At 41.9% G+C, this 27,437-nt stretch overlaps 2 protein-coding genes across 6 annotated transcripts; both read right to left on the bottom strand.

Moving 5' to 3' along the window:
- Positions 1-28: 28 nt before the first annotated feature.
- Positions 29-18,450, bottom strand: LOC306922956 (uncharacterized protein). 2 transcript variants are annotated; one of them, XM_079500875.1, is made up of 8 exons: positions 18,142-18,450; positions 16,318-16,475; positions 12,361-12,575; positions 8,783-8,870; positions 7,289-7,401; positions 4,302-4,433; positions 2,613-2,697; positions 29-601 (listed from the first exon to the last, which is right to left on the bottom strand). In XM_079500875.1, the coding sequence occupies exons 1-8, from the start codon at positions 18,230-18,232 to the stop codon at positions 563-565; spliced, it is 921 nt and encodes a 306-aa protein (XP_079357001.1). In that variant the 5' UTR covers positions 18,233-18,450; the 3' UTR covers positions 29-562. The 2 variants fall into 2 exon arrangements, with proteins under 2 accessions (XP_079357001.1, XP_079357002.1); XM_079500876.1 differs by having other exon boundaries at positions 2,613-2,694.
- A 2,013-nt stretch (positions 18,451-20,463) lies between these two features.
- LOC306938508 (leptin receptor overlapping transcript-like 1) lies at positions 20,464-26,663 on the bottom strand. Of its 4 annotated transcripts, XR_013791736.1 has the most exons (6): positions 26,479-26,663; positions 25,639-25,714; positions 24,876-25,062; positions 24,204-24,316; positions 21,368-23,705; positions 20,464-21,323 (listed from the first exon to the last, which is right to left on the bottom strand). XR_013791736.1 is itself a non-coding variant. In XM_079522726.1 (5 exons), the coding sequence occupies exons 1-5, from the start codon at positions 26,492-26,494 to the stop codon at positions 23,693-23,695; spliced, it is 405 nt and encodes a 134-aa protein (XP_079378852.1). In that variant the 5' UTR covers positions 26,495-26,663; the 3' UTR covers positions 20,464-23,692. The 4 variants fall into 4 exon arrangements, 3 of the variants coding, with proteins under 3 accessions (XP_079378852.1, XP_079378854.1, XP_079378853.1); XM_079522726.1 differs by having other exon boundaries at positions 20,464-23,705; XM_079522728.1 differs by having other exon boundaries at positions 20,464-21,648.
- Positions 26,664-27,437: the final 774 nt, after the last annotated feature.

Genomic DNA, 27,437 nt, shown 5'->3' with positions numbered 1-27,437 from the left:
TTAACTGAACTTCATTAATTGGTTCAAAACAACACATTTGTTGTTTCCTCTGGACACCAGCTGGTGATTTCCAGAGCATCAACAGAACATTCTCAGGTGCGATCACTCTTTCAATGACTTTGATCGGCTTCAACCATAGACAATTACAGGAGAACACATCCTACTAACTCGTACAGGTGTATGTTGCACGTGCGTGTCCCGTATGTGTGCATGCGTGCGTGGCGTGCATGAGCCAAAAAAAGCAAGACAGAACCACATTGGGAATTTGGGATAGAGTTGTAAGTTACAGTACAGTACAGTATGACAGTATTCATACACACATACCACAAAGCAATGGATTACGCCCAGCAGGACAGGTGGACAATAGCAGAGGAAGAACGGGGCGTGTGCGGTTTTGTATGCGTGTGTTTATTTTTCTACAATTGCATGGTCTCTCCACAATGGCTGGGAAGCATGCCAACCGATTAGCCATGTGCCAAAAAAACAAAAAATGCCAGCGGTTTATATCTTCTGGTTGAATGAAGATGGTGAAATAACACAGATGGGTTCCAGGGTCTTGACCTCAGGGAGGTTTTTGGAATGGGTCGACAGTGCTCGCTCCCTAAGAGACACATAGAGAAAGTATCAGTGATCACAACCAGACACCACAGACATGAGCCACACGCACACAAGACCTGCACCAAACCAGACACCACAGACATGAGCCACACGCACACAAGACCTGCACCAAACCAAGCACACTCTGTGTGCCTGTCAAACGGTGCAGGAGAGAAGTCACTCCATGTATGTATGCGGCGAGGGCTTTCACTTCTAGTGATTTTTACTAGTTGACTAGTTTCCTAGTTTACTAGTTGTCTAACTAACTATTTTGTTTAAAAAAAAAGAAGAAAAAAAAGGTTTTATTATAATATTTGTACATTTAAAAACGATGTACTTTGGTGACTATAATCTAGCTGATCTTGATGCCTACTAGTACCAACGAGGTCAACTAGTGGATTTACTAGTCGACTAGTTGAATAGTCGACTAAACCCAACAAAACGCTCCTTTAATGTGAACACATTGAGTTTACTTTATTTTGTATGAAATGAGCAATACAAAGAAAGTCAAGTCTTGATCCGACTTGAACTCCATAACCCCATCTACAGAGTGTGACTCTGCCATGTATTCATATGAATATGTGGCAATAACACTGACGCTTAAAAGACATCCTGTCATGGCTGCTTCCGCCACGTCTCTGTTGGACAAATGTTCCTCCAGCTAAACAATGTCCTCTCTCTCTCTGCAGGGGCCTCGCTCATCTGCACCCAATCACAAGAATGATCTGGAGAGATGCACGGCAGCAGAGCCTATGTATGAGAGCCTGTGCACATGAGCACGTTCCTTTGTGTGTATAGTATACATACAGTGCCGTGTGTGCGTGTGCACGTGCGTGTGCGCGTGTGTGTCACCAAACAAACAAAAGGTTTAGGTTAGGTTTAGGGGTTAGGGTTAGAGTTTTCCCTATATTTTATACTTGGTTGTGTGGCACAAATAGCCGATCTACAAGCTCACAACTGTTACCTACTGTTACCAACTGTTATCTACTGGCATGTAGATCTGCAATTTTCACAACTTAAAATGTTGATGTCCTCACAGGTATAGTAATATAAACGTGTGCATGCGTGCGTGCATGCGTGCGTGCGTGCATGCGTGCGTGCGTGCGTGCGCGCGGAACAAAGCACAGAGGCTATTGGCAAACACCTCCCTCCAGTCTTTATTAGTCATCGCTCTTGCTGGTTTGGAAGAGCAGTCCGGCGCCTTGGGAGTCAGCCACACAGGGCAGACAGACAGACGAAAGAAGTAAAAAAATCAAAAACAAAAAAAAACAACGATGAGACTCCAGGCCATGTCCAAGAAGTCTCAGCATTCTCTGAAAGTCCTAAAGTTGCTCACTGGCAGGACGACAGCTCCCCCAGGGATTGGCAGATGTCCTAAGGAAAATTAGCCCCGTGTGCTGCTGGATATTCTGCTGATCTTTACAAAAAAAAAGACCCTAAGCCTAAAGTCTGCATTTTTTTGTTCTTTGGATTGCAACCGCAAGGGAAACCCAGAGGGTACCTTGAAGAACTCTTGTCTGTCATGTAGTGTTCATTACTGGCTCTTTTTGGCTGGTAAACCCAGAACCTTCCATAACCTGAAACTTTCCAGAACCCACAAAGTTTTTTTTTTTTTTTTTTTTAAACGTTTCCATTATAAACAGAACCACCCCTGAAAGGGAATTAAGGTACGTCATTAAAAAAAAAAATTAAAAAAATGAACTTAGCCAATCTACAAGCTCGCAACGGGTCGCATCACAACGCGTTGTAAGCTTATAAATTACATCAGCTATTTTGGATTTTCTTTTTTAAGTATAACCTTATTTGAAAGCCATAGCGTAGGGAAACAAATGCAGAACCTGTGAAATCCGTGAACACGGCATGCCACATATTCAATTGTTAGATTTACCTGATTAAAAAGGTAGGTATATTAACTGTACATGTTCGTAAGGATCACATTAGATAATTGACACTGGGTGAAAAAATGGGTTGCAAAATCATGGGATAAAATTTAAAAAGGGTTAGGGTTAATTTACCTGATTAAAGAGGTCCTTGTTGAGTCCCCTCCACTCATGCCCTTCAGACGGCGGGTTAACGTCTGCATCCCACGAAGACATCCTTCTGTTGTGGAAAGGCCATTTTTAAAGCATTTCCTGCCTGCTTTCTATGAATGTTCCGCTTGAGCTGCCGTGCTGCAGCCATCCCTGCAGATGCATGTTGTTGTGCGAAAGGCAAGCACAGGATGGGCTTTAAAATTACAGGGTTTCTTTCATTCTGTTTCTGGCCCTGACCAGGCCCCATATTTCCACAATGCTCCCGTCTTTGTCTCTGGCAGGGGATGTGTGCACTAGGCACTTTGCTGTTGGTGTAACACTGTACTGTGTTGTTATTGTATTGCTACTTAGACAAGTGGAATTTAACGATAGGTTGATTGGTGCTATTATCTGTGTGTCGTATCTTTCTTTTGGACTGCTGCTGGGAGTATTTTATTATTTCCTGATGTGCGTTGTGCTTGTTGCTATACGTCTGCTGCAAATGTCTGCTGCTGATTGCAACGTGTAGGGAGATATGTGACATACTGCACATCGTGTACATGTGTAGTAATTTATTTTTTCATCAGTCAATCAACAAGACCCACATCATTCCTTGGCTTAGATCCTCCGTGTGGTCTCTCAGTTACGTCCACATCAATCCATCAATCAAGGAGCTCGTTCTTCAACGTCTGTCTAGCCTCTTCTCATGCCTTATGTTGCCTTCACGCGAGGCAGTAGCCCTGGTCCAGTGCTTATAGCGAGTCTCTCACTAACGCCCTGACGGGAATGCCTCTGCGCACACGGGTAAAAATTCCACTGCTGTGTGAGGGGTCCAACTTTACCGAAAATAAACAAAACTACTCCGCTAATCACCGAAACAAAGCCTGTTTTGTGTTGGTGAAAGTCTATTCTCCAGGCTGGGAAGCCTCTCAGTTCCCCAGCTTCTCTCTAAAATGCACTATTTTTGTCATGAAATAAAATGCATCCAAGTGGATCGGCGCAGGCACAACCCGGAAATGCTGTAGTAGAAGAAGTTACTCTGTCCAGTACATTGCTTTATTAAAATGGCACAAAGTGCATTTTAGAGAAAAACTGGGGACCTGAGACACTTCCCATCCTGGAGAATAGACTTTTTCCTAGGTCTAGCAGGCTTTGTTTCGGTGAGTAGCTACCTGGTTTTGTTTATTTTCAGGAAATTCTAAACCCTAGCACGACAGTGGAAAATGTAGCTAGAGAGCAGCGGAGGCGGTCCCCACAGGGTGTTAGTGAGAGACTTGCTAACGCGCTGGACCAGGGCTAACGAGGTAGATGCAAAGATCACAAGGTATTTGTCGCTTTGTGTATCTGTTGCTCACGCGGTCGTGACGTCATCAAGCGTGCGTCCGTAGTGGCGTGTGTCCTTGCGGATATACAGTTGTAGCTTTGTAACTTTACATCTGGAAGTTGAACCCAGCTCAGCTTCAATTTGTAGCTTTTGCAGCAGCTACAAACGTCGGATGCATCTTTGCATCTTCATGTCGCTGGCTTCCATTGACAATGAATGGTAGACTGTATCTTTGCATCTGCCTGTGTACTGTGAACGTAGCATTAGTTATGCTTGGTTGCGTGCCATGTTGCCTGCCGAAAATAGCCGGTGTACACTTGTAGATCTGCTATTTTCATCGTGCAACTATAAATAAATCACCCTTGTACCTGTCACAGCAGTGAGCGTCAACGTCCCGTGCGCGGCTGTCACCCTGTGAAGTCTTCATCTGCTCCTTTTTCTCCAAGATGTTGACCTTTTGTATCAGAGCGTCCCTCTCCTCTGTCAGAGAGTCTTTGAACCTGCAGCAAAGGGGAGTATCGAAAGAGGATCAAAAATCTAATTTCACCCACTTCTTTACACATGTAAGACTAAGGGCCGATTCATACTCCTATTTTACCGCTGTTTCGGCGCTGTAGTGCCGAAATGATTTCGGCTCGTCAGAAATTTTCAGTAGCACCAAAGAGCCGACTTTAGGACGGTACCCGCCCCCCCCGAACCTCAAATGACATCACATTGTAGGCTCTACAGAGCCGAACCGACTTTTATTCGTCTCTAAAACAGGAGTATGAATCGGCCCTAAGGATGCGTTCGGAAATGCGCCCTGAACGCACTGGTGTGCTCTCTTGTCGTTCATTTATATATATATATATATATATATATATATATATACATACATACATACATACATATATACTGAACCTCAACGTTAGGGGTAGGGGTGAATCATCAATCAATACAGAATCTATTAATTCAATTTGAGTAGTTTTATTTTATAATAATCTACTGATTACTATTACTGAAACTGAAACTATTTGTTTCTATATTAGTATTACAATATGAAAAATTATGTTTTATGACTAGTCGGTAAACCTAGCAATATCAAGATGTCTGTTTGTGTTCAGAGCACCTGTGATGAACATTTACCACGATTTTGTACTTAATTTTCCACTGTAATTTTATGGTCTAAATTAATCATCTAGAATCCTGGATTAATCTAATAATCTAAAAATAATAAATCTACAAATTGACCGGTAATTCATTATGAAAATAATAACCAGTTGAGGCTTTACTCAGCTGGTATTCATTGGGCCTACACCATACTCAGCATACAGGCTTTCTTATAGTTTAAAATTATTTATTTTAAATGGTTTCTCTTTTCTCTGCTCTCTGAAATTAGAGGTTCATTAGAGGCCCATCTAAAATACACCTGTAGTTATATTAACCAGTCCAGTGCTGGAAAGTAACAAAGTACTTAAGCACAATTTTGGGGTACTGGAGGTTACATTTACAAGTGTATGTCCATTTATCCAATGCTTTATACTTCTACTCCATATTGTACTTTTAAATCCACTAAAACTATTTGAATACGTTAGCGGTTACTTTGTAGATTTTGGATTATTATTACATTAACCAATTGAGTGCTATTTTATAATTTAGTCTATAAAAGAATAGCCGTTTTACAAGTGGACCCATGACCATGAGGGTCGGTCCATTTGGTTAAATCTTTACGTACAATGTGGGTTACATTAGTACACAAACTCAGTTAAATTAACACTCAGGATTTGACACTATAAATAAACCCAGTTAACAGGGGTTGCCCAGGGCTCCAAACCTTTCTTTATAAATAAACCTAGTTAACAGGGGTTGCCCAGGGCTCCAAACCTTTCTTTATAAATATACCTAGTTAACAGGGGTTGCCCAGGGCTCCAAACCTTTGTTTTTTCCTCTACTCTATCTCTTCGGAATGTTCACAGAATGTTCACAGAATGTTCACAGAATGTTCCCTCCATAATATGGATGCTATCTTATGCGGTTAATGAACTTGATCAGACACAAGCGCGTCAGTCTCCTCCGCCATCGCTGTGTGAATGTGTGAGTGAATGTAATGCACATTGTAATAAGGCACTTTGGATAAATACAGAATACATTTAAAGGAAAATGCACCAAATACACCAGGAAGTGTTGTACTGAGGCAGCATGGCTCTCACCCATTAACCTCCGCATCTGCTGCTCTGACCATGCCAAAAGGAATATTTGGTCAGGGAGTTAGTTGGTGAGCGGTGTGATATTATATGGGCATAATTTCTCACAGGAGAAATTAATTCAGCTGAAACAACCTGGTAAAGTAAACTTGGTCTGTACCCAACGTGGCTGGGCTAAACATTTAAGGAACACATGAGCTTCATTTATTTCAAATGTTGGGCCTCCTATGTGGATTTCCTTGCTGCCAGGTGGAAACCTTGTATGTCCAAAACCATTCCTTTTGTAATTATTATTTTAAAAACCTTGAAAAATGGTGAATATAGCCGATCTAGCACATTGCATTGATATGCAGTGTGAGCTTGAGTTGACATATGGAGATACGTGGTTTCTACCCGATGGCAATGATTTGCATGCCAGTATAAGTTGGAACCCCTGCCCGTAATTACAGGACAAAGGGCAATGCTTGTGTGTGTGTGTGTGTGTGTGTGTGTGTGTGTGTGTGTGTGTGTGTGTGTGTGTGTGTGTGTGTGTGTGTGTGTGTGTGTGTGTGTGTGTGTGTGTGTGTGTGTGTGTGTGTGTGTGTGTGTGTGTGTGTGTGTGTGTGTGTGTGTGCGCGTGCCCGACCGTCCGTCCGTCCGTCCGTCCGTCCGTCCGTCTGTCTGTCTGTCTGTCTGTCTGTCTGTGGGTGTGTGTGTGTGGGGGGGGGGGTATCCGGAGAACTCGCCAGTTTACCAACTCGCCGCGATTTAGTGCATTTTAGTTTTACTTCACCTTCATTTAAATTGCATTGAGAGAGAGAGAGGATAGTTGTTTAGAGTTAACACTAGAGAAAGTAGGAATGCTAAAAACACCAAAGTACCGAAACAATGTAATTCATTAGAAACAATATGCTGAAATGGTAGGCCTTCTTATCATTGGTATTCACGTACTCACCTTTTTATCATTATCTAGCTGACCATTTAATTGTGCAAAAAAATTTGATCACTTTGGAAATTAACTATAACATATGTGAGTTTGACATACTACATTGATTAGCATAAGATGATGAAGAATGATGAAGAATTTTCGCCGCGGCGACTTGGTAAACTGGCGCGTTGTCCGGTGTGTGTGTGTGTGTGTGTGTGTGTGGGAGTGTGAGTGAGCGTGCGTGCGTGCGTGCGTGCGTGCGCACCTCTTGACACCGCAGATCCAGTAGCGCTGCTGCACACACAGCCACTCAAACTGCTCCGCCGTCTCTTGCAGCTTCCTCAGACTGCCCTGGTTTTCCTGCTGCAGTTCCCTCACCTCACAAAGACACACAAAGGATTGGACGGTCACGCAAACGTGCGTGGGTGTGTGTGGGTGTGAGCTTGTGAGCACGCGCATGTGTGTGTAAATCTGAATTCAACTAACATTATTATGATCCCAAAGGATGAGTAGATGAAGGAAAGCAGTCAGTGCGAATCTTGGTGTAACGGAGCATTCACAGAAAACAGTGTGGTAGTGCAGTGGTTCCCAAAGTGGGGTCCGGGGACCCCTAGGGGTCCTTGAGAGAGTTCCAGGGGGTCCCCAGCTAAATGATAATTAGGAACCAAATGGACCCTTATGGGTCTGTAACTCAGAGAGTGTATAAATGTAACCTAATACATTTGGTTCCATTTGTACACTCTCAGAGTTAAATTAACTTTGATTTTACAATATACATTGGGGGTCCCGGAGATATAAATGCCATTAAACGGGGGACCGTAGCCTAATGCAGGTCAAACAGGGGGTCCTTGAAATTAAACGGGTTGAGAATCACTGCTAGAGATGTAAAAATCTTCTCTTATTGGAGGTCCCCAGCATATCTTTTTCAAATGGGGGTCCGCGGGCTAATTATTGTCAATTTGGGGGTCCTTAACATGAAAAAGTTTGGGAACCACTGGCCTAGCAGACAAAAGGAGGGAGAGAGGCGGTGGACGAATACAGTATGTTTACCCTGGTGCCCCCTAGTGGTATTATATGGGCATAGATTCAGTCTATATTTTAGGCACATGATGCTTTTCCAAGCACCATGCTCGATGTGCTTTTCACAAAACACCAAGCAAGGGAAACACATTATGAAATCCTAAAGAAGTAAAACAAATAACAAATACAATTACAGTGCATCACCTTGTTACAGCTGTGCTCAGTGTGTGCACATGTACTCATAATGTTGGGTGCTTTCGGTTATGCGCACCCAGGAGCGCACTCGCGTATTACCGTAGTTTGTGACCCTTGCTGATCTCATTTCCAACTACAACCCACCCATGTGTGTTGTGTAGGACAGTGGTTCTCAAAGTGGGGTCCGGGCACCCCCAGGGGTCCTTGAGGGAGTTCCAGGGGGTCCCCAGCTAAATGATAGTTAGGAACCAAATGGACCCTTATGGTTCTATAACTCTGAGAGTGTACAAATGGAACCAAATTGACCCGTTATAAATTGGGGTCCCAGGGATAGAAATGCCATAAAATGGGGGTCCGTAGCCTAATCAATGCAGGTCCTTGAAATTAAAATGGTTGAGAGTCATTGCCAGAGCCGTAACAATTCTCTTATGGGGGTCCCTGGCATATCTTTTCAAATGGGGGTCCACGGCCTAATAAGTGTCAATTTGGGGGTCCTTGACATGAAACAGTTTGAGAACCACTGGTGTAGGAGTTGTCCCCTCACCTTGGTTTGGTAGCTGCTATGTAGGTCCTTCAGCTCGGCTCTCTGGTCTCTGTTTATCTTCTGAAGGGCCTCCAGCTCCGTGGTTTTGCTGTTGGTTTCACACAAATGGATTATGGTCAAGAAAACTAAGCACTGGTGCAAATAGCCCAATGTTTAGGGCGCGTTAGCTCGTAGTAGTGGAGGAGCTTAGGGAGAAATAAGGGATATTTTTGCTAAAATGTGTCTAAAAGCGTCAAATTTTGCACAGATGTAGCCCAGGGCATGCTCTATTGACCACAGATTCACCACAGCGGCCAAATGTATATGGCCCACCATTAACAGCCTATATAAGGCAAAAGTTATTTCATTATGTTTTAAGTAGCATGTGACGTGTCAAACTAGGGGGTTTTCCTGATTCTGAATCCATTCCAAGCATTAGTTTTGCACAAAAAACACTCCTTGGGCTAAATTCGGCCATAGCCACTTGCCCAAATGTGCCCAAATGTGATGACCTAATCACATTTGGGCACATGATGCCAGCTCGGGTGCCCTAAGCTAAATCATTAGAGCATGCCCTGGGCTACATCTGTGCAAATATTGGCGCTTTTAGACGAATTTGCGCAAAATATCCCTAAGCTCCTCAACTATAGTGTACCACATAGGCTCTAATGCCTGGCAGTGACTAGTGAGTCCCCCGGTTCAATTCCCGGCCCAGCCAGACCATTTGCTGCATGTCACTCCCTTATTCTTCATTTTGTTTCTAGTCTCTCTTAAAATTGAGTAGAAAATCCCCCAGTATGCTCCTTTTTGTCAAATACGTTTTTTTATTAAGAACAGGTTATAAATTGTTATATAATTGGTATGATATAGTATACATTTTTTCTTTTATGAAAAACAAAAAAGGGGAAAGAAAAAAACAGACAAAAAGAGAAAAAAGAAAACCCTCATACTAGAATAAAATGGTAAAATAATGAAATACTAATGGAAAACAACATCTGAAATGAAGATGGTATACAGTCAACCACATCAGTGGTATCCTGTCCATTAGGTGTTTCTACTCAAATAACGGACGAGGGGCAGCCAAACCTTGTCAAATTGTCTCTTTGTTTTTCAAGAAATACCTTATTCCCTCAAGATGAAGTGTACTAGTCATTTCACTTACCCAACGTTTAAATGCAAGTATGCTCCTTTTTGTACGAGATCTTTCTTTGGATGTGCTTGGATACATTCCACTTTCATAACTCAAGCGGGTCAAGGGGCACAGGGGGTTAGTGGGTAACCGTACCGCAGCGGTACAATTCTGATGGTATCAGTGCCGTTTGCAATCACAGATAGAGAGCATGCAAAGTTCATTTTCAAATGGTTTCCTGAGATTGTTTAACCTTTCTTGGACTCAGCATATTGTCCTTTAATTGTAGCAAACTCCACCCATCTGGTCAGTATGTGGACTAAACATTTAGGTTATTTTAGGTTTCTATTGAACGTATAGGATAGACGGCACATACTGTATACAGTACATACAGTACATACAATATATACAATACATACAATACACACACACACACACACACACACACACACACACACACACACACACACACACACACACACACACACACACATACATACATACATACATACATACATACATACATACATACAGTCTCATTAGTCTGTTTAAAGAAATTTGTGCACAAGGCACAAAACAGCTGCTCTACAAGCTATGCAATAAGCAAAGGTTTGTGGGAAGTACATTTTTTAAATATATATATGGCAATAATGTGTTAATGTTTTCCAAGGCACACCTGGACTTGTCTCACAGCAGTGAGTTGACATTTCACATACTGTACAGACAGTACAGTACATTATTGAGCATGTTCGCCTACCCAAGAGAGGGGTAACTGGGGATCTTATCGTTTAGAGAAATGAGGCGCAAATCAAGCTTGTTTTGAGCCAAAAAGAAGAATCTGAGATATTACGATTGACAGCATAAGCCAGCGGATTTCATTTATTTTTTTCCCCATCACACCACAACCTCTATGACCGCAACCGGAGTGTTCGAGCACCTACAGAACACAGTTGTGAACCGTATCAATTTAGATTAAAACAGGCGTCAAACGGTGAACGATATTGGCGGTAAATGAGTGATATTGTGATTATATGGATGGATGGCAATCCCTTTGTTGCTTTGTATTCATTCATGTATTCATTACTTTTTACAGATTGATTGAAATGTGATAATTTATTCAAATGGCCTCACCACCTGTTGCACCTTTTCCTCGTCAACAAGGAGTGCATGTCTGGGCTCGTCTGTGTTAGACTTTTGTCTGTATACATACATGTGGTGTTACCACTTGTCAGCAGATGCCTGAGGAAAGTCCATGAAAATGTAATATCTATTGAGCATTGAGTGTGAGGGTTCCTCTGTTTTATTTCAATGCCAGCTCTACCAACGCACTGGTCCCTGAGCCTGAGCCAGGTGTGAAAAAGGCTTTGGTTTACAATATAAATCTGTCAAATCTATTACAGCGTGCATGCGGGTGGGCGGGCGTGCATGTCGAAGGTTCCTTGAGCAAGACACAGAAGTTCTAGAACCCCGCCCTAACTACACCTGATGAGCAGGTTGGTGCTTGCATGGTTTGCTGTGCTGTCAATGGGTGAGCGCTGTAAAGCGCTTTGAATAGAGGTGCCATATATATTCTGTAAATACATAATTTACCATTTGTACAATCTATTGTCCGTGTGCTGTGTCTCTGACCCTGAGACATCTAGCTATTGGTTACCTGTCTAGATTTTATGATAATTCTACCACCACACCTCTCTGGATATCTGCCATAAAATATCTAAAGTAACCCTGAAGTCTCATTCATCATCACAGCAGTAAGCTGGGTCACCCCTGGAAGCACTGTGCGATAACGTATTCTGATACTAAGCCAACTTCCCTAATGCTCCGCGGGGGATTTGAGGTCAGCTAATTGATGGGGAAGTTCGCTGCCGCTTTGGAGGGTGTGCACATTTCTGCTGACTTTAAAATCACAGATCTGAACTCTGATGTTTTTTCAGTCAACCTTGTGACAACATTACAAGCTGAAGACCTGTTCTGCCTGTTTGCGAATCAGCTGGTGACAGCTTCACTTGGCCTGACTTTGTGGGAGATGGTAATCAAAAAGGTGGGGGAGCGTTCCATAAATTTTAATGTTTCTTTGCGTAGACTAGTACGCACCCTTATCTAAGCTAGCGTTGGTCCTTTTCCCGCCTACTTTTTGCTTGGTTTGAACAGCTGGGCGGAATGAACGAGCATGTATTTAAATCAAACTGCTGCCAATATAATATGTCTTATGACAACAGGGGAGATATACACTTTTGTATTTCCAAACCCTTCTTTCACATGTCTAAGCTATCATGGGCCCTAGCAGGAGGGCTGCTTGGAATGTTGGGCCCCAGGAAAAAGTATCACAAAGGACAGTTTTTATGAAATAATATGATCAGAATAATTGTTGCATCTTTGAGGGCCACTGTCAGGACCTTGGGAGCTTTATCACTCTTTTTTTTCAGGGCCCTGGGAGAAGTTATGTGAAAAGTCCACGCCACCAGCCTACCTGTGCAGCTCCGCCTGCAGGCTTTCTGAAAGTGCAGCTCTGTGCTGAGCCTCAGCATGGAGCTCCATGACCAGGCTCTCCAACTGTCCCTCTGTGCTCTGCAGACACAACAGCTCTGCGTTGACCTGCTCCAGTTGGCCCACCAGAGTATGATCCTCTCTAGAGCTCTCCACTGGCACCTGCCTCACTTGCTGCTGCAGGAACTCTACCAGCTCCTGGAGAAGAGGTAATGCAAGGAACTAGATCTTATACAGTAAGTCTCACACGCACAGGCATGCATTGGCAATATAATGGAGTGGCCTACATGTAATACAAGGGAGACCCTGCATGTGCGCGGGATACTAGAGGGATATTCCACTGTGTGTCGTACGTTCAATATGTCAGTTTGTCACCTCCTCCTTGACATTCAATAAATCGTGATCTTTTGTGGCCAGATGTAATTTCCTGGGGTCTAGTAGGACTATCGTAAATAACAATAAAGAAATTGCAGTGAAATGTTGCATCATCAAAAAAACGTCGTCCTTTAAGGTTGTCATTCGACACGAATGACAACCTTAAAGGACAACGTTTTTTTGATGATGCACGCAATGATGCACGCAATGATGCACGCGCACGCACACAGCAATATACATTTAAACATGCACGCAATGATGCACGCGCACGCACACAGCAATATACATTTAAACATGCACGCAATGATGCACGCGCACGCACACAGCAATATACATTTAAACATGCACGCAATGATGCACGCGCACGCACACAGCAATATACATTTAAACATGCACGCAATGATGCACGCGCACGCACACAGCAATATACATTTAAACATGCACGCAATGATGCACGCGCACGCACACAGCAATATACATTTAAACATGCACGCAATGATGCACGCGCACGCACACAGCAATATACATTTAAACATGCACGCAATGATGCACGCGCACGCACCCAGCAATATACATTTAAACATGCACGCAATGATGCACGCGCACGCACACAGCAATATACATTTAAATATGCACGCAATGATGCGCGCACACGCACACAGCAATATACATTTAAACATTCAGGCATGGGCTTATTAGGCTATGTGTCATGATTCTAATATATGGAGGTAATGTGGTTATATAAATACATGTTTGAAACCTCCACCTCTGGCTACAGTAGCAATAGATGGGGCAAGTCCAGACGTGATCAACATGAAAAACATCAACTAACTCCAAAGTGGAGCCTCCAGCCCATGCAGGGGCGGCCGAGGTAGCCTCTTGGAAAGAAGAAGAAAATTCATAATATTGTGGTTATCCCTATTTTTTATTGGGAATGTCATTATTGTCAAAATATTTCAAACATTTTATCAAATAGCAAAACAATAGCGAAAGTATAGCGTGTGACTGCTTGTGGATCGTCTATTTTCATTCTTTCATAGGTTATGGCTATTTGGGGGTCCTTGGTATAGAACGGTTTGGGAACCCCTGAACCAACAATCCCCCTCCCTTGCTTCCCGAGGTAGCTTTTGAAGCCTTGAGCAGTGCTTGAGTACATGGTACCTAACGCCCACCGTGGAGCTGCCTGTTATCTCTGCTAGGCAGTTTCCAGGTGTGGAACTGGAATGACTGTTGAGCAAAAACGTGCTGGCTCAGCAGAACCTTATTGAATAATTAGAGGGCAGGAATATGGTGGCATTAAAATGGAATTTGTTAAGTCACTTCATTATATTTTATAAGAGAGAATTCTATGAATTATGACCTAAACAAGAGCAGCTCACAAAGCGAATGGCAATAAAAGCATACATTACATGCAATGTCAACACTGGGCACTTAATTGCAATGTAATTATAGTAATTGCAGTCTAGGTGGCCAACTGGCACTGCTGTGGTTATGTGCCTGTGCAGATCCCAAGAAATAGCAAGTACATGGAGTTACTGGAGTATTTCCAATTTCCGTACTTTTACTTCTACTTCACTACATCTCAGAGGGAAATATTGTACTTGTACTACTACTACACTACAATTAGGATTTACATTTTTTTAATACATTTTAAACTTGTGAAATGGGACATTCTGCATGAGTACTTTCTACTTTTGGTACATTTTGATACCAATACTTTTGTACTTTTTATTCAGGTAAATTTGGAATTCCTGACTTTTACTTATATAACCGGGTATTTCTAAATTGCAGTATTGATACTTTTACTTAAGTAAAACAGTACTTTTTTTTCCACCACTGAGAAATTGGTGAGGTTGGAGTGAGGTTAAACGTCACTGACACAAATGAAAGCTGTTTTCGCACTGGAAAGTGGTTGGCTGCCAACCTAATGAGTGCTTCATGACAGGCCTGCAATTATAACAGCACATTTCGAAGGTTAACATGGAACCAAGTGTTCCTCTGCGGGTCCCAGTGTGGTCAATTACTAGAGTCAAATTTAGAGGTTTCATTCCATTTCATTCGACTACTACGTATTCACTCTGGAAGAAAGGTCACTGCCTGCAATTCGCCAAAATGTCTAAAATTTAAAATATAGCTAAAGACCTGCTTGTGTGCAGAGACTTGAAGATGCTTTAACTAATATGAACCAGTGGTGTATTCTACTTTGATGGAAGCAATGTTGAGGTATTTGTACTTTACTTGAGTATTTACAATTTACAATACTTTTACTTCTACTCCACTATACATCTCGGTCCTCTCGGATCCAAATATTGTACTTTTAATCCACTACATTTATTGGAAAACTTTAGTTACTAGTTGCTTTGTAGATTTTGATTATTGTTGAAAAACACACACAAAAAGCATTTTTTTCCCTACTCATCTGTGTCTCATAGGGCGGCGGTGGGCAGTTCAGAAACCCATCCAGTCCACCAGTGACATCATCGTTATTTTTTTTATTTTTTTTTACTTTATTTTTTTTATATATACGTGTATTATCGTGAGAACGATGGCTTCCATTTTCGCATTGCAACTTTTCAGGAATAGAAAGCCTGCAGTTTCTATTAACTTGGATTCTCCACTGATGATGTCACTGGTGGACGGGTTTCTGAACTGACCACAGCCCTCCTATGAGACACAGACCGAGTAGAAAAGAATTGTGATATTTTATCATGATCATTAGTGAGGACCAATTACATGAAGATAGGTTGAAAAGAGGTCCTTAAATTAAGCAAAAACTAAGATTATACGTGCCTCGCGCACCGGGGGTCCCCGAGTACCCACACTTAAAGCATGCTGCTGAGCTGTGCTATACCTGTTGCTGCTGCAGCATGCTGTGAGCTGGCCATGTGTGACCCTGTGCTGTACCTGTTGCTGCTGCAGCATGCTGCGAGCTGGCCATGTGAGACCCTGTGCTGTACCTGTTGCTGCTGCAGCAGCATGCTGCTGAGCTGGCCACGTGTGACCCTGTGCTGTACCTGTTGCTGCTGCAGCAGCATGCTGCGAGCTGGCCATGTGAGACCCTGTGCTGTACCTGTTGCTGCTGCAGCAGCATGCTGCGAGCTGGCCATGTGAGACCCTGTGCTGTACCTGTTGCTGCTGCAGCATGCTGCTGAGCTGGCCACGTGTGACCCTGTGCTGTACCTGTTGCTGCAGCAGCATGCTGTGAGCTGGCCATGTGAGACCCTGTGCTGTACCTGTTGCTGCTGCAGCATGCTGTGAGCTGGCCATGTGTGACCCTGTGCTGTACCTGTTGCTGCTGCAGCATGCTGCGAGCTGGCCATGTGTGACCCTGTGCATGCCAGTACCTGTTGCTGCTGCAGCATGCTGTGAGCTGGCCATGTGTGACCCTGTGCTATACCTGTTGCTGCTGCAGCAGCATGCTGCTGAGCTGGCCACGTGTGACCCTGTGCTGTACCTGTTGCTGCAGCAGCATGCTGTGAGCTGGCCATGTGTGACCCTGTGCATGCCAGTACCTGTTGCTGCTGCAGCATGCTGTGAGCTGGCCATGTGTGACCCTGTGCTGTACCTGTTGCTGCTGCAGCATGCTGCTGAGCTGGCCACGTGTGACCCTGTGCTCCATGTTGATGTTCTCCTGCTGGAGGAGACGAGAGGCCATGACTTCCAGATCCTTCTGCAGGATCCTCTGCCTCTCCCCGGACACCAAGCACTCCCTCTCCAGTAGCACTGTTAACGCACAGAACAAAACACTGAGATAATGTTTGTTTATTTAAGGTTTTTGCTGAACCACTGTACTTCCAATTTCCAATACTGTTACTTCTACTTTGTACTTTTACTCCACTACAATTATCTGAAAACTTTAGTTACTAGTAGTTACTTTGGATAATTTAATTAGAAAACATATATTAACCACTTCAACCCATATACATTTCGACCATTTGAAAATAGCTGATCTACAAGCTCACAATGTGTCGTGATGCGACACTTTGTGAGCTTGTAGAACTGCTATTTTCAAAAGATTTTGTACAAACTTTTAATTGTGAAATGGGACATTCTGCGATGCGACACTTTGTGAGCTTGTAGATCTGCTATTTTCAAAAGATTTTGTACAAACTTTTAACTTGTGAAATGGGACATTCTGCAATATGAGTACTTTTACTTTTATTAGGCCTGAGGCCGATTCTAAAAACGCCTCTAAATCCTGACCTAAGTTTTCTGAAAAACTTCAAAATGGGTTCCCGGCCTGAGGGGGTAAAACACCAAAAGGGGTTCCCACCCAGAATGGGTTAAGTACCTTTTGATGCACATTGATGCACATACATTTTTGTACGTTTACTTGAGTAACCAGTGCTTAAGCCACATAAAAACGTCCAAAATCAACGCGTGCACGCACACACGCCGTCTTTATTGACATTATGGCTCATAATGAGATGAAGTATAGGCATGATCAACGCGTACATTTTTTTTAATCCAACCTCCCGCTAATGAAAACACTGATCGCATCACTAGTAGGCCTCATTTGTCCTCCGCAGAGCCGGGGGCTCGATTAGTTTCACCTTCACCAAAACAACAAGACCGCCCCTTCTTCGCTCTGGCTGGCAGCTCCTGGTGTCTTAACTGTCTTTGGCAATGTCCTGCAAGTCTCATTCTCCTGGCTGGTATTTTCTGGCTCACCCTTGGCTAAATCATACAGATTCATTCATGTCAGTTTTTTTCAATCAAGGTTCATGTTTTAGGTTGTTATTAGAGAAAGTAAAAGAGTGTTACATTTTGCTGCTTTCTTTCGTTTTAGCGATTTTAGCTATTTCAGGGGGGCGGGGGCATTCGAACATGGGGCTAAATATGTATTTTTTTGCTAAATGTTATAGCGATTTTTATTTTATTTACTATAGTCCTACTAGACCCCAGAAAATTACATCTGGCCACAAAAGATCATAGGATCTACTGAATGTGAAGGGGGTGACAAACTGACATGTTAAGCCATACAACACAGTATGGCAGCCCCCTATAGTACCCCCCTTCACATTCAGTAGATCCTGTGATCTTTTGTAAATTTCTGGGGTCTAGTAGGACTATAATAAATAATATAAAAAAGAAATCGCTATAAAAGCTATAAAAGAAAAATACATATTTAGCCCCATGTACGAATCTTTTACATCATCTTTTACTTTCTCTAATAACAACCTAAAACATGAACCTTGGTTAAAAAAAACTAAAGTTGTCCTTTAGTTTTGTGATCTTGTAGACTTGCTATTTCTGCCTATAATGTCCACTCCAGAATAGGGAGTTGGGACACTAGGGTTCATTTGGTTAAATAGTAGCTCCGCTCTAATACACCAGGTAAAACGTTTCATTGACCTCCCAAAACGTGCCTGTTGCGTTTAAAACCTACCTTTCTCGTGTGCCAGGCGGGTACACTTAGCCGTGAGGTATTGGATCTGGCTGTAGTCTTCATCCCTGTGCGCTCTGAAAAACTTCTTCATCCCCGTCTTGCTTTTAACTGTCCCTTAATGTCTCCCTCTCTGCAGCTCACCTGTGTCCTGCTCAAACGTCTCCGCCCTTTCACATGATCCGCAGGCGGGACAGGCGGCAGGCCCTTGATTTACTGCCTTCATCTAGGTCACACATACAGTACTGTTTCTCCCTTTCAATGGTTAACTCTTTCCATGTATCTACTCGTTCCGTCTGGTCTTAGAGAACACGTCGCGTGCACTTGGAACACACCTACAAAGGGCAAGTTTAAGCATTAATCCCGTTGTGGTGTTTTCACAAGTTTAAGGCATGGTAGTGTGTGAGTGCATGGAACTTAATGAAAGCTGTGTTCACAGGGATAATAGGCTTTGACACTGTGACCTTGTGTGCATGTGTGTGTTGCATATTTGCATTTTGCAAATTGCATATTTAACATTAGTTGGCATTTGCACCGAACTGCAGCAGCTGGGGGATATGCACTGTTATCTGAAAATCGTCCCTCCCAGGCAGGGGAGAAATAGGCAGGCATGTTGGATCTGGCAGGAGAGGAGACACATCAGGGTGGCATCTTAACAACTGTGCCCTCAGGTCAAAACACTCATTGAAGATTGCATGACCAATTCCATTTAGGAAAATCCCACTGGTGCAAATGCATGGCTTTTGTTTTTACAATAAATTAACTTGGTTATGCGCTGGCCTGTGTGACCTTTTACTTTCCTTAGTTTATTGCACAAGTCATAACTATAAAATCTCATCAGCCAGTAAGTACCAGTTAAGAGTACTTACCCTGAGAGAATAACCAAAATGTTCTCACAAGCATGAAAATAAGAATAAAATTCAGAAGATTGCCCTTCGTAGCTTATCATAGACTGTGTTTAATGGTTAACAGTTAAACCTTTTCTTCAAATTCAGCAAAATGTTTCACCTTATATTGACAGTTACACATCAAATTGTATAAATGCACAGATCCATTTGAAACAACTGTTCGGTCTATAATGTGGAGAGATAATGTCAAACATCCATGAATTGCTCTCACTTGCTACCGCAATGTCTTACCAGCTGGGGGAGACAAGACCTCAGGTTAATGTTAGGCAAATGCAAAAGATTCCTGGAGACCCCCAGGAATCTTTTGTCCCACATCCTTTTTTCCCTCTACAATAAATATAATTATCCTGACGCATTGCGTTGCCATTAGCTTGTAGATGTAGGTTCACCTATTTTCAGTGAATGTTTGCAGAATACTGGTATAGGGACAATCGGGTGACTGACTGACTCTGACATGCATTGTTTTTTAAACAACATAACTACCATGTCTTTAAACTGTAAAGTAAGGATGAGGTCAGGTGGGTAGTTAGAAAAGAGTAAGCATTTACATAATGTACTTTCAAAACAAAAGAGTTGAGTGTCCTGATTTATCAGTGGTATAACCTTGAAATGTCAAAGGTTTGAATACAGCTGGTAATTTAAACAATACAAAAAGCTTGTAGAACTGCTATTTTCAAAAGATTTTGTACAAACTTTTAATTGTGAAATGGGACATTCTGCGATGCGACACTTTGTGAGCTTGTAGATCTGCTATTTTCAAAATATTTTGTACAAACTTTTAACTTGTGAAATGGGACATTCTGCAATATGAGTACTTTTACTTTTATTAGGCCTGAGGCCGATTCTAAAAACGCCTCTAAATCCTGACCTAAGTTTTCTGAAAAACTTCAAATATTTATCTAGCAAATTCAAATTCAGCAAAATGTTTCACCTTATATTGACAGTTACACATCAAATTGTATAAATGCACAGATCCATTTGAAACAACTGTTCGGTCTATAATGTGGAGAGATAATGTCAAACATCCATGAATTGCTCTCACTTGCTACCGCAATGTCTTACCAGCTGGGGGAGACAAGACCTCAGGTTAATGTTAGGCAAATGCAAAAGATTCCTGGAGACCCCCAGGAATCTTTTGTCCCACATCCTTTTTTCCCTCTACAATAAATATAATTATCCTGACGCATTGCGTTGCCATTAGCTTGTAGATGTAGGTTCACCTATTTTCAGTGAATGTTTGCAGAATACTGGTATAGGGACAATCGGGTGACTGACTGACTCTGACATGCATTGTTTTTTAAACAACATAACTACAATGTCTTTGAACTGTAAAGTAAGGATGAGGTCAGGTGGGTAGTTAGTTTGAAATGTCAAAGGTTTGAATACAGCTGGTAATTTAAACAATACAAAAAGGAGAGGATGTTCAAAAATGGCATTTATTTAAAAAAAACAAAAAAACAAAACAACCATGCTGACTTGTCTCTTTAAAACAAAAGTTGAAGATAGAAAATGGCCGTGGACATCTACATCAAAACATCCGAACAAAAATCAATAAATAAAATATTCTTTTCAGATCTGTGAAATAACATAATTTAGTTTCTAAAAAAAAAAAAAAAAACCCCATTCCACATATACATTGCCCAGATTTTGTGACATTTTCAGGTTAACTTCAAGAGCCGAACAGCTTTTAATGTACATCAAATTTTGATCATTTACATTTTAGGGGGCATATTACAGAAACGACATATCTTAAATCATAAGTTATGATAGGACTGGTCTAAGATAGGATTAACAATTTCAGAAGCAATTCTCAACTAGTGTTAGATTAGGAAATTTGACTTAGGAACTGTTTTCCTAAATCGGATGCCAAATCAAATTACTTTGGGTACAAAACAGACAAGATATAGGACTTCAGTCTGTTTTTGAAATACACCCCTCAATGATCATAATAGATATGCCTATATCCCACTACAAATGGGTCAGTTAGCTCCAGTTCAAACTGTTACATTATACAAGAAATACGCAGGTCAACTGTTTGTATTTAAGCTGGTTAAATAAGGTCATATTTATTATTTTCAGCTAACACAAAAAGATGTTGTCAGTGTGGTGCTGTCAATTACAATCTACATTGAGTCTGTGATCTCTGGAAAGTTTCAGCTCGTTCACAAATCTAACCAGCACGGAAATGAAAATAGTCAATTCCCCAGAGCTTTGAATTGCTGCTGTAGAGAACCTTTGGTGAGTTTAGTTCCAAAATGAATTGCTGCTGTAGAGAACCTTTGGTGAGTTTAGTTCCAAAATGAATTGCTGCTGTAGAGAACCTTTGGTGAGTTTAGTTCCAAAATGAGATAACCTCCATTGGAAATGTGACACGTCTTATCTTACAAAAAAAAACGTTTCTTTCAAATTAAACGTTTCCTTTTTTGTCTGATAAAAACACTAAGACTGAATTCTCCAAGTCTTTTTTTCTATTGTTTTTCCATCCAAACTGCTTACTTACTTACTTACAATATATACCACTTTGGACTCCAACTCTTTATTTAGAGACAGGGTTTAGTTTTACTTCTTCCAGAGATCACAATTTCACACAGAACTGTACCATCTGTGGAAAAAAAAAGAAAGAAAGAAACAATCCTTTAAAACCCAGATCATCCATTCAAATGACCAGGGCAGGGATACACAGCGAGCAACAGATGTTTAATATCACTAACTGGAAAGCCACACCTGACGAACAAGTTAACTGACCCTGACAGGCCTATAGCTACAACATATCACATGCGAGTGCACAGATTTCTCTAATCTTAAGAAAACAATAGTCGTTTTAAATGTCAGAGTACAGACCAAAAACCACAAGGTTTCGTTCACCCTCATGGGGTAAGGTGACAAATGTGGACTTGTGCTTTCACAGAACTGGATTCAGATTTTCAACTTTTAGGCCAAGGCTGTTTGAACACAATGAAGGGCTGGTTTGAATACAGGATCTATCAGGTTTTATTTTAATACTTATGGGCTATTAAGTGTTGTGCCAATCCTTGGCAATACGTATTCCAGGTCATAGCTTGGCTAGGCTTCCCATACTACTCTTACCTTAATATAAAATGCTTTTTTACACTGTAACCTTTCTTAGTCCAGTCAACAGTTAGTTTATGGCAACAGCGGAAGCAAGAACTATCACAGTAAAAATGCCAAGTTAGGTAGAATAGGGACTCTGGGGGGAGAAAGCAGGATGTAACAAATCAGCATCTGAGAAATGCAGAGTCCTAGTAATTGGATCTCACCGATTGAAAATGCATCTGAACCATTAAAATGACCACGACAACCCCTCACCTTTCAGACTCAAATGCTACTTTAAGGACAGTTAAAAACTTTCTCTCAATAAATAAAAGTAAGGAGGATATCCGATCATGTGCCATAAGCTGTTAGTTGTCATGGGTCCTAGATACCATCTCATAAGAAGCAAACAAGGAAAACTGCAATGTCACATTAGAATTGATTGGAGACCATGTTTAAAACCACGGAGATCCTGGAAAAATAAAAACATTCCTGCACTAAGAAACACCATTCCATGGATCAATCCTGGGGTTGAAAATGAACGGTCGAACAATAACGTGATTCCTTTAATTACATACTGAACGACACGTGGCACCGAGCCACACCACTTCTTAGTGGGGATGAAAGTTGATCACTATATTACGTTGTCATTTCCATTCACGTTTAGCTGTTACAAAGGCCTGTGCTGAATAGAAACATCTCGAGTTTGTGTCAGCTAGTGGTGGAAAGGCAGATAATGCAGTGAGCTGATTTGCGTGCTCCAGTGGCTCATCTGGTAAGAGCAGTGCACATGCATACATGTACAAATGTCTCTCCTCTTTCCTGCAGTTGCCCAGGGTTCAAATTATCCAACCCTCTCCACCCTTTCTTGTCTCTCTGTTTAAACAGTCTCCATCAAACTAAAGCAGAAATGCAAGTAAAACTTAAGAGAAAACAAAGAATACTGCTGATTCACACTCAACCCCCGGCATTCGGACAAGGTAAGCACACCTGCCTCTACTCATAACATATCTTATTAACAGGACATCCACTAAAAAGAAAAAACAGACATCAGGTAGCTGCTGCCCTGTTCTTTTGGTCAATACAGATCATTGCTGACATTCAACTGGATAGTTATTAGGGCTGTCAATCGATCAAACAAAAAACGAATTAATTGCACAAACTGCACTGATTAATTGCATTTTTTCCCAATCACATATGAATCAAACTACCACCAAATGAATGAGGAATCCACACAAGAGGTATATAAAATGAAATGCTATCGTTTAATGGCATAAATATCATTCATAAATGGCCGTTAAAATGAAGCAGATTTGAGTTGATCAGTTTGGAGAAGAAACCAAACAGTTTTCTTTGGATTCAACTCTAATCTGATCCATGCATGACATTTAAGTCTATTAAACATTGACAGTCAAATGCGTGTTTCGGCCTAAAACAAACACAGCCGATCTTAAATAAACTGTGAGACAACACAGAAGGTGATATATGTGTTTCAAGCTGTCTTCACCTAGTTATGTTAAATCTGAATTTTGAAAAATAGTATACTGAACTGTCCCCGGGATCGTCTTGTCTCACTTCCTGAGCAGCGGCCAATGTCAAGTCACACCGCTAAAACAAATAACACTTCTGGTCGTACACTTGAAATTGAAACACGTCACTAGCATGAATTGCATTATTTATGTTTTATTAACGCGTTAAACATTTCAAAGTAATTGCATGTGTTAGCGCGTTAATATTGACAGCCCTAGTTTTTATTTTCTCGTCTTTCTTTATGTGCTTGCACAGAAAACAATAGCAACTGCAATCTGCATTTGTCAGCTCACTACTCTCCAAATGACAGCAACAGCAAAGCAGGAAAATAAATAACTTCGTAAAAAAAAAAGAACTTTGAAAGTCAACATTTCCCATCCAATTTGTATCAGTTTAACTAAAAAGCTTTACAGTTTACAACAAAAAAAGAAAAGAAAAACGTATTGCACTGGATTTGTGTATCTATGGATGGGTGGTCATATAAATAAGAGCTGCAGTAGTAACAATAATAAAATTAACGCTAATAATAATAACAGTTCAGACTAAGGTCCCCCACCCACTCCCTGTGTCGTTTACCACTGCTGCCAACTGAAGTCGTCATTGGATCCGAAGACGAGAAAGAAGCCCAGGATGGTCGCAAAGATGACCATGTTACCCGTTAGCACAAGCGCACACGCCCCCCAGGCAATCTGCAAATCACACATTAATAATTCATGTCAACAATGCTCCCACATTCTGCCGCTTGGAAGTGCATATTTAGGCTAAAATCTTATCAAAGGGCTTTAAGCATGGAGATTTGATTTCACACCAACATTTTCAAAATGGCCCAACTGCAGTTCATTGCCGTCAACAGCCAATAGAGGGTATCCGCGTGACATCATCATACCCTGATGTTATGCAGGAATGCCTACTGAGTGACAAAAAACTACTTTCTGGCCTTGACAGCCCATACATCCAAACAGAAAAGATCTATTTTATTGAATTAAATGACTTTAAACATTAAATTCCCTTTGTCACTCGATTTGCCATTCACTTTATGCATGCGCATACCCTCTATTGCTTGTACATTTTTGTAATTTAGCACAGATTCCATCCATCTCGTTATCCAATTTCCTGCAGTGCAGATTGATGAAGTTAATCTCATCTAAATGTATTTTCTAATATTTTGCAATGGCCAATGCAAAAATATTACCTCAGAATTGTTTTACTTACAGTACTGCCCTAAAGCGGGATAAGAAGCTCACTTACTACAGTAGCTCTAGCGAAAATGATAGGCAGGCCAAAGGCTGAGATCACGATCCCCGTCGTGAGGAATATGGCCAGCTCTTTGCAGGCATTACTGGCCGAGTCTGTGTCGTCAACCACTCTCCGGGAAATGCAATATGGGATTGGAGAGAGGATGTAGAAGAAGAGAAGGAACAGGGGCCAGTATGTGCTGCAGAGAAATAACAAGCGAAGAACAAACATTATTCAATGGCCATGGGCTCAATCCCTGTTTAAGTAATTTCATAGCCCTGTAACCAATTGCCCTCTGTGATTATTTAAACTCACCCAACTAACTAATTTCGTTTATATTTGTAATTGTATCCACTTCATACCAGCTCTGCATTGCTGTTATGAAGTGGCCTGTGGCTCGATGTAGAAAGAAGAGTGTATATATTACTACTAGCAGAAGGTAAAACATCTGCATACTGGTTTAAACTTAAAGCTCCCAAAACGTATTCTCTTTCATGGCGTTTTGACCTCATCGGTCTTCTTCGTCAGGCAAATTACTTTTCGGGTTTATGATCTGGTCGGGAGTGGATGATATCTTATGTCATGTTGTAGTCATTGTTTTGTAGTCATCAGGCCGGAACCCTCAAACCAGAGGGTTTGGGACTCGCTCTCTCGTAGCCTGCGATGAGAATATTATGTCCCCGTGTGGGATAACAGGTATACAGACCCTAAATAGTCTCTGGAAAGCACACACTGAAATCTGCCTCATGCTCCATGGGCCAGTGGCAGCACTTACTTGTATACAGGGAGAGCACATCCCAACATGAGGAACATGAGACCAATGGCACCTCCAAAAGACAGGCTGATCAGAGCTGAACAGGGACACAAGAGTGGTACGATTAGCATTGACAGGGTGACAATGATTTATTTGTGAACATTTGTGTAAATGTGACGCGAGTGAGAAAGACAGTGTGTGAATTGAATTGTGTGTGTGTGTGTCTTGAAAAAACATTTGTTTGATGCAAAGGGGGGTGCCTGGCTAAGTATGTGAAAAGGATGTAACATCATCATGTGATGAATCAGCTGGTTTCACAAGTCAGCTAAAGCACAGCAAACCAGATCACGTTGGGATTATGTGAAGCCCTGCAGGGATGGATAGCTTACAACTAAACTAATGCATCTTGACGGGCCACATCTTGAGGATGCCACATCAGTGCCACCGCCTGCCTGCCACTTGCTGGATACAGCAGTAGTTAGCTTTTGAGCTAATGCAGTCGCACAGAGAGTGAGACTGAGGGGCCATCCAGCCAGGCGTCTCGTCTGGAAGATTGGCTGGCTGCAGTAACAGCAACACAACAGCCACCTGGATGGCCTGGCTGAACCAAGATAGCTAATATGAGTTGTTTAGTAGCTGGTTATCCATGAAGTCTACATAAGTAGAAGACATCCGAGCCAGTCGGTTTGTAGTACTGGCCTTGTGGCTAACGGCCGGGTTCCCTACAACACTACATGGTGTTTTAAATCCATGATGGTGTGGCTAGTAGCAAGCTAATATAACGTCACTCAAATCGACTGTGATTAACTGAAAAATAATGTTCCAGCTACGGGACAATTTTGAAAAGTGTACTTCAGTTACCTTTAATCCCGGCCATTTCTCCTCCTTCCTCGGCAGAAACGAAAGTAACGAACGCACACACAACACAGCCACGGTCGGAGAAACGACAACAATGCCCCCTCCTCCACTTCACTACTTCACCACTACCACCACCACCGTGCTGCTGCAGCTGAGCTGAGAGCCCAGCCAACCGGTCTGACTGACTCAGTGTTGCCAGGTTTTGCGAGAGAAACTAGCAAGCAACCAGGTCTATGAAAACAAACCCAAAAGAAGCCACTATTCCCAATATTAAACATTTTAAAAACCCAAATGAAATGAAATGAAATGAAATGAAATGAAATGAAATGAAATGAAATCTATATTTACCCAGGGTATCTGGGCTAAGCTCAAGAACTTGTTTCCAGCCAGGCCCTGCTCATAGAACACATTTCATCGTAGTGGTTGATGCCTTGTTCAAGGGCATTTCAGCGGTGGTAATTTTAACGTGTCGGACGGCTGGTTCGAACTGGGAACCTTCCGGTATCTAGACCGCGCCGCTATCCGTTCGGCCACCGCTGCCACTAAATCTTGTCCCGGCCTGGCATACAATATTTTCAGATGTGGTTCTGATGACAAATACATAATTATTTTGGGGGTCCTTGACATGACAATGTCTGAGAATCACTTGTTTAAACAATATTATGAAAAAACAAGCCCAAAATAAACAACTATAAGCCCCCCCCCCCAACCCGGCCGCAACTACCAATATTTACAAGCAATTTGCAAACAAGCACAAAGTCGCTTATAACAAACGGACATGGCAACACTGAATGTGGGCGAGCCGATGGTGGCTCAGTGATGCGCATGAGCTGCGCATACACAGCTACGCAGATCTACAAGTTCACAACCCGTCAGTCACAGAGTTATGGCCACGTTTGATTGCTTGTACATCTGCTGTTGTTGTAACGTGATTTTTTTTACCTCAACCACAAGCTATGAAC

The sequence above is a fragment of the Electrona antarctica genome, assembly GCF_951216825.1.
Source record: "Electrona antarctica genome assembly, chromosome: 1".
Lineage (NCBI taxonomy): Eukaryota > Metazoa > Chordata > Actinopteri > Myctophiformes > Myctophidae > Electrona > Electrona antarctica.
The sequence above is the reverse complement of the archived record's forward strand: the minus strand, read 5'-3'. Positions and strand labels throughout refer to the sequence as shown.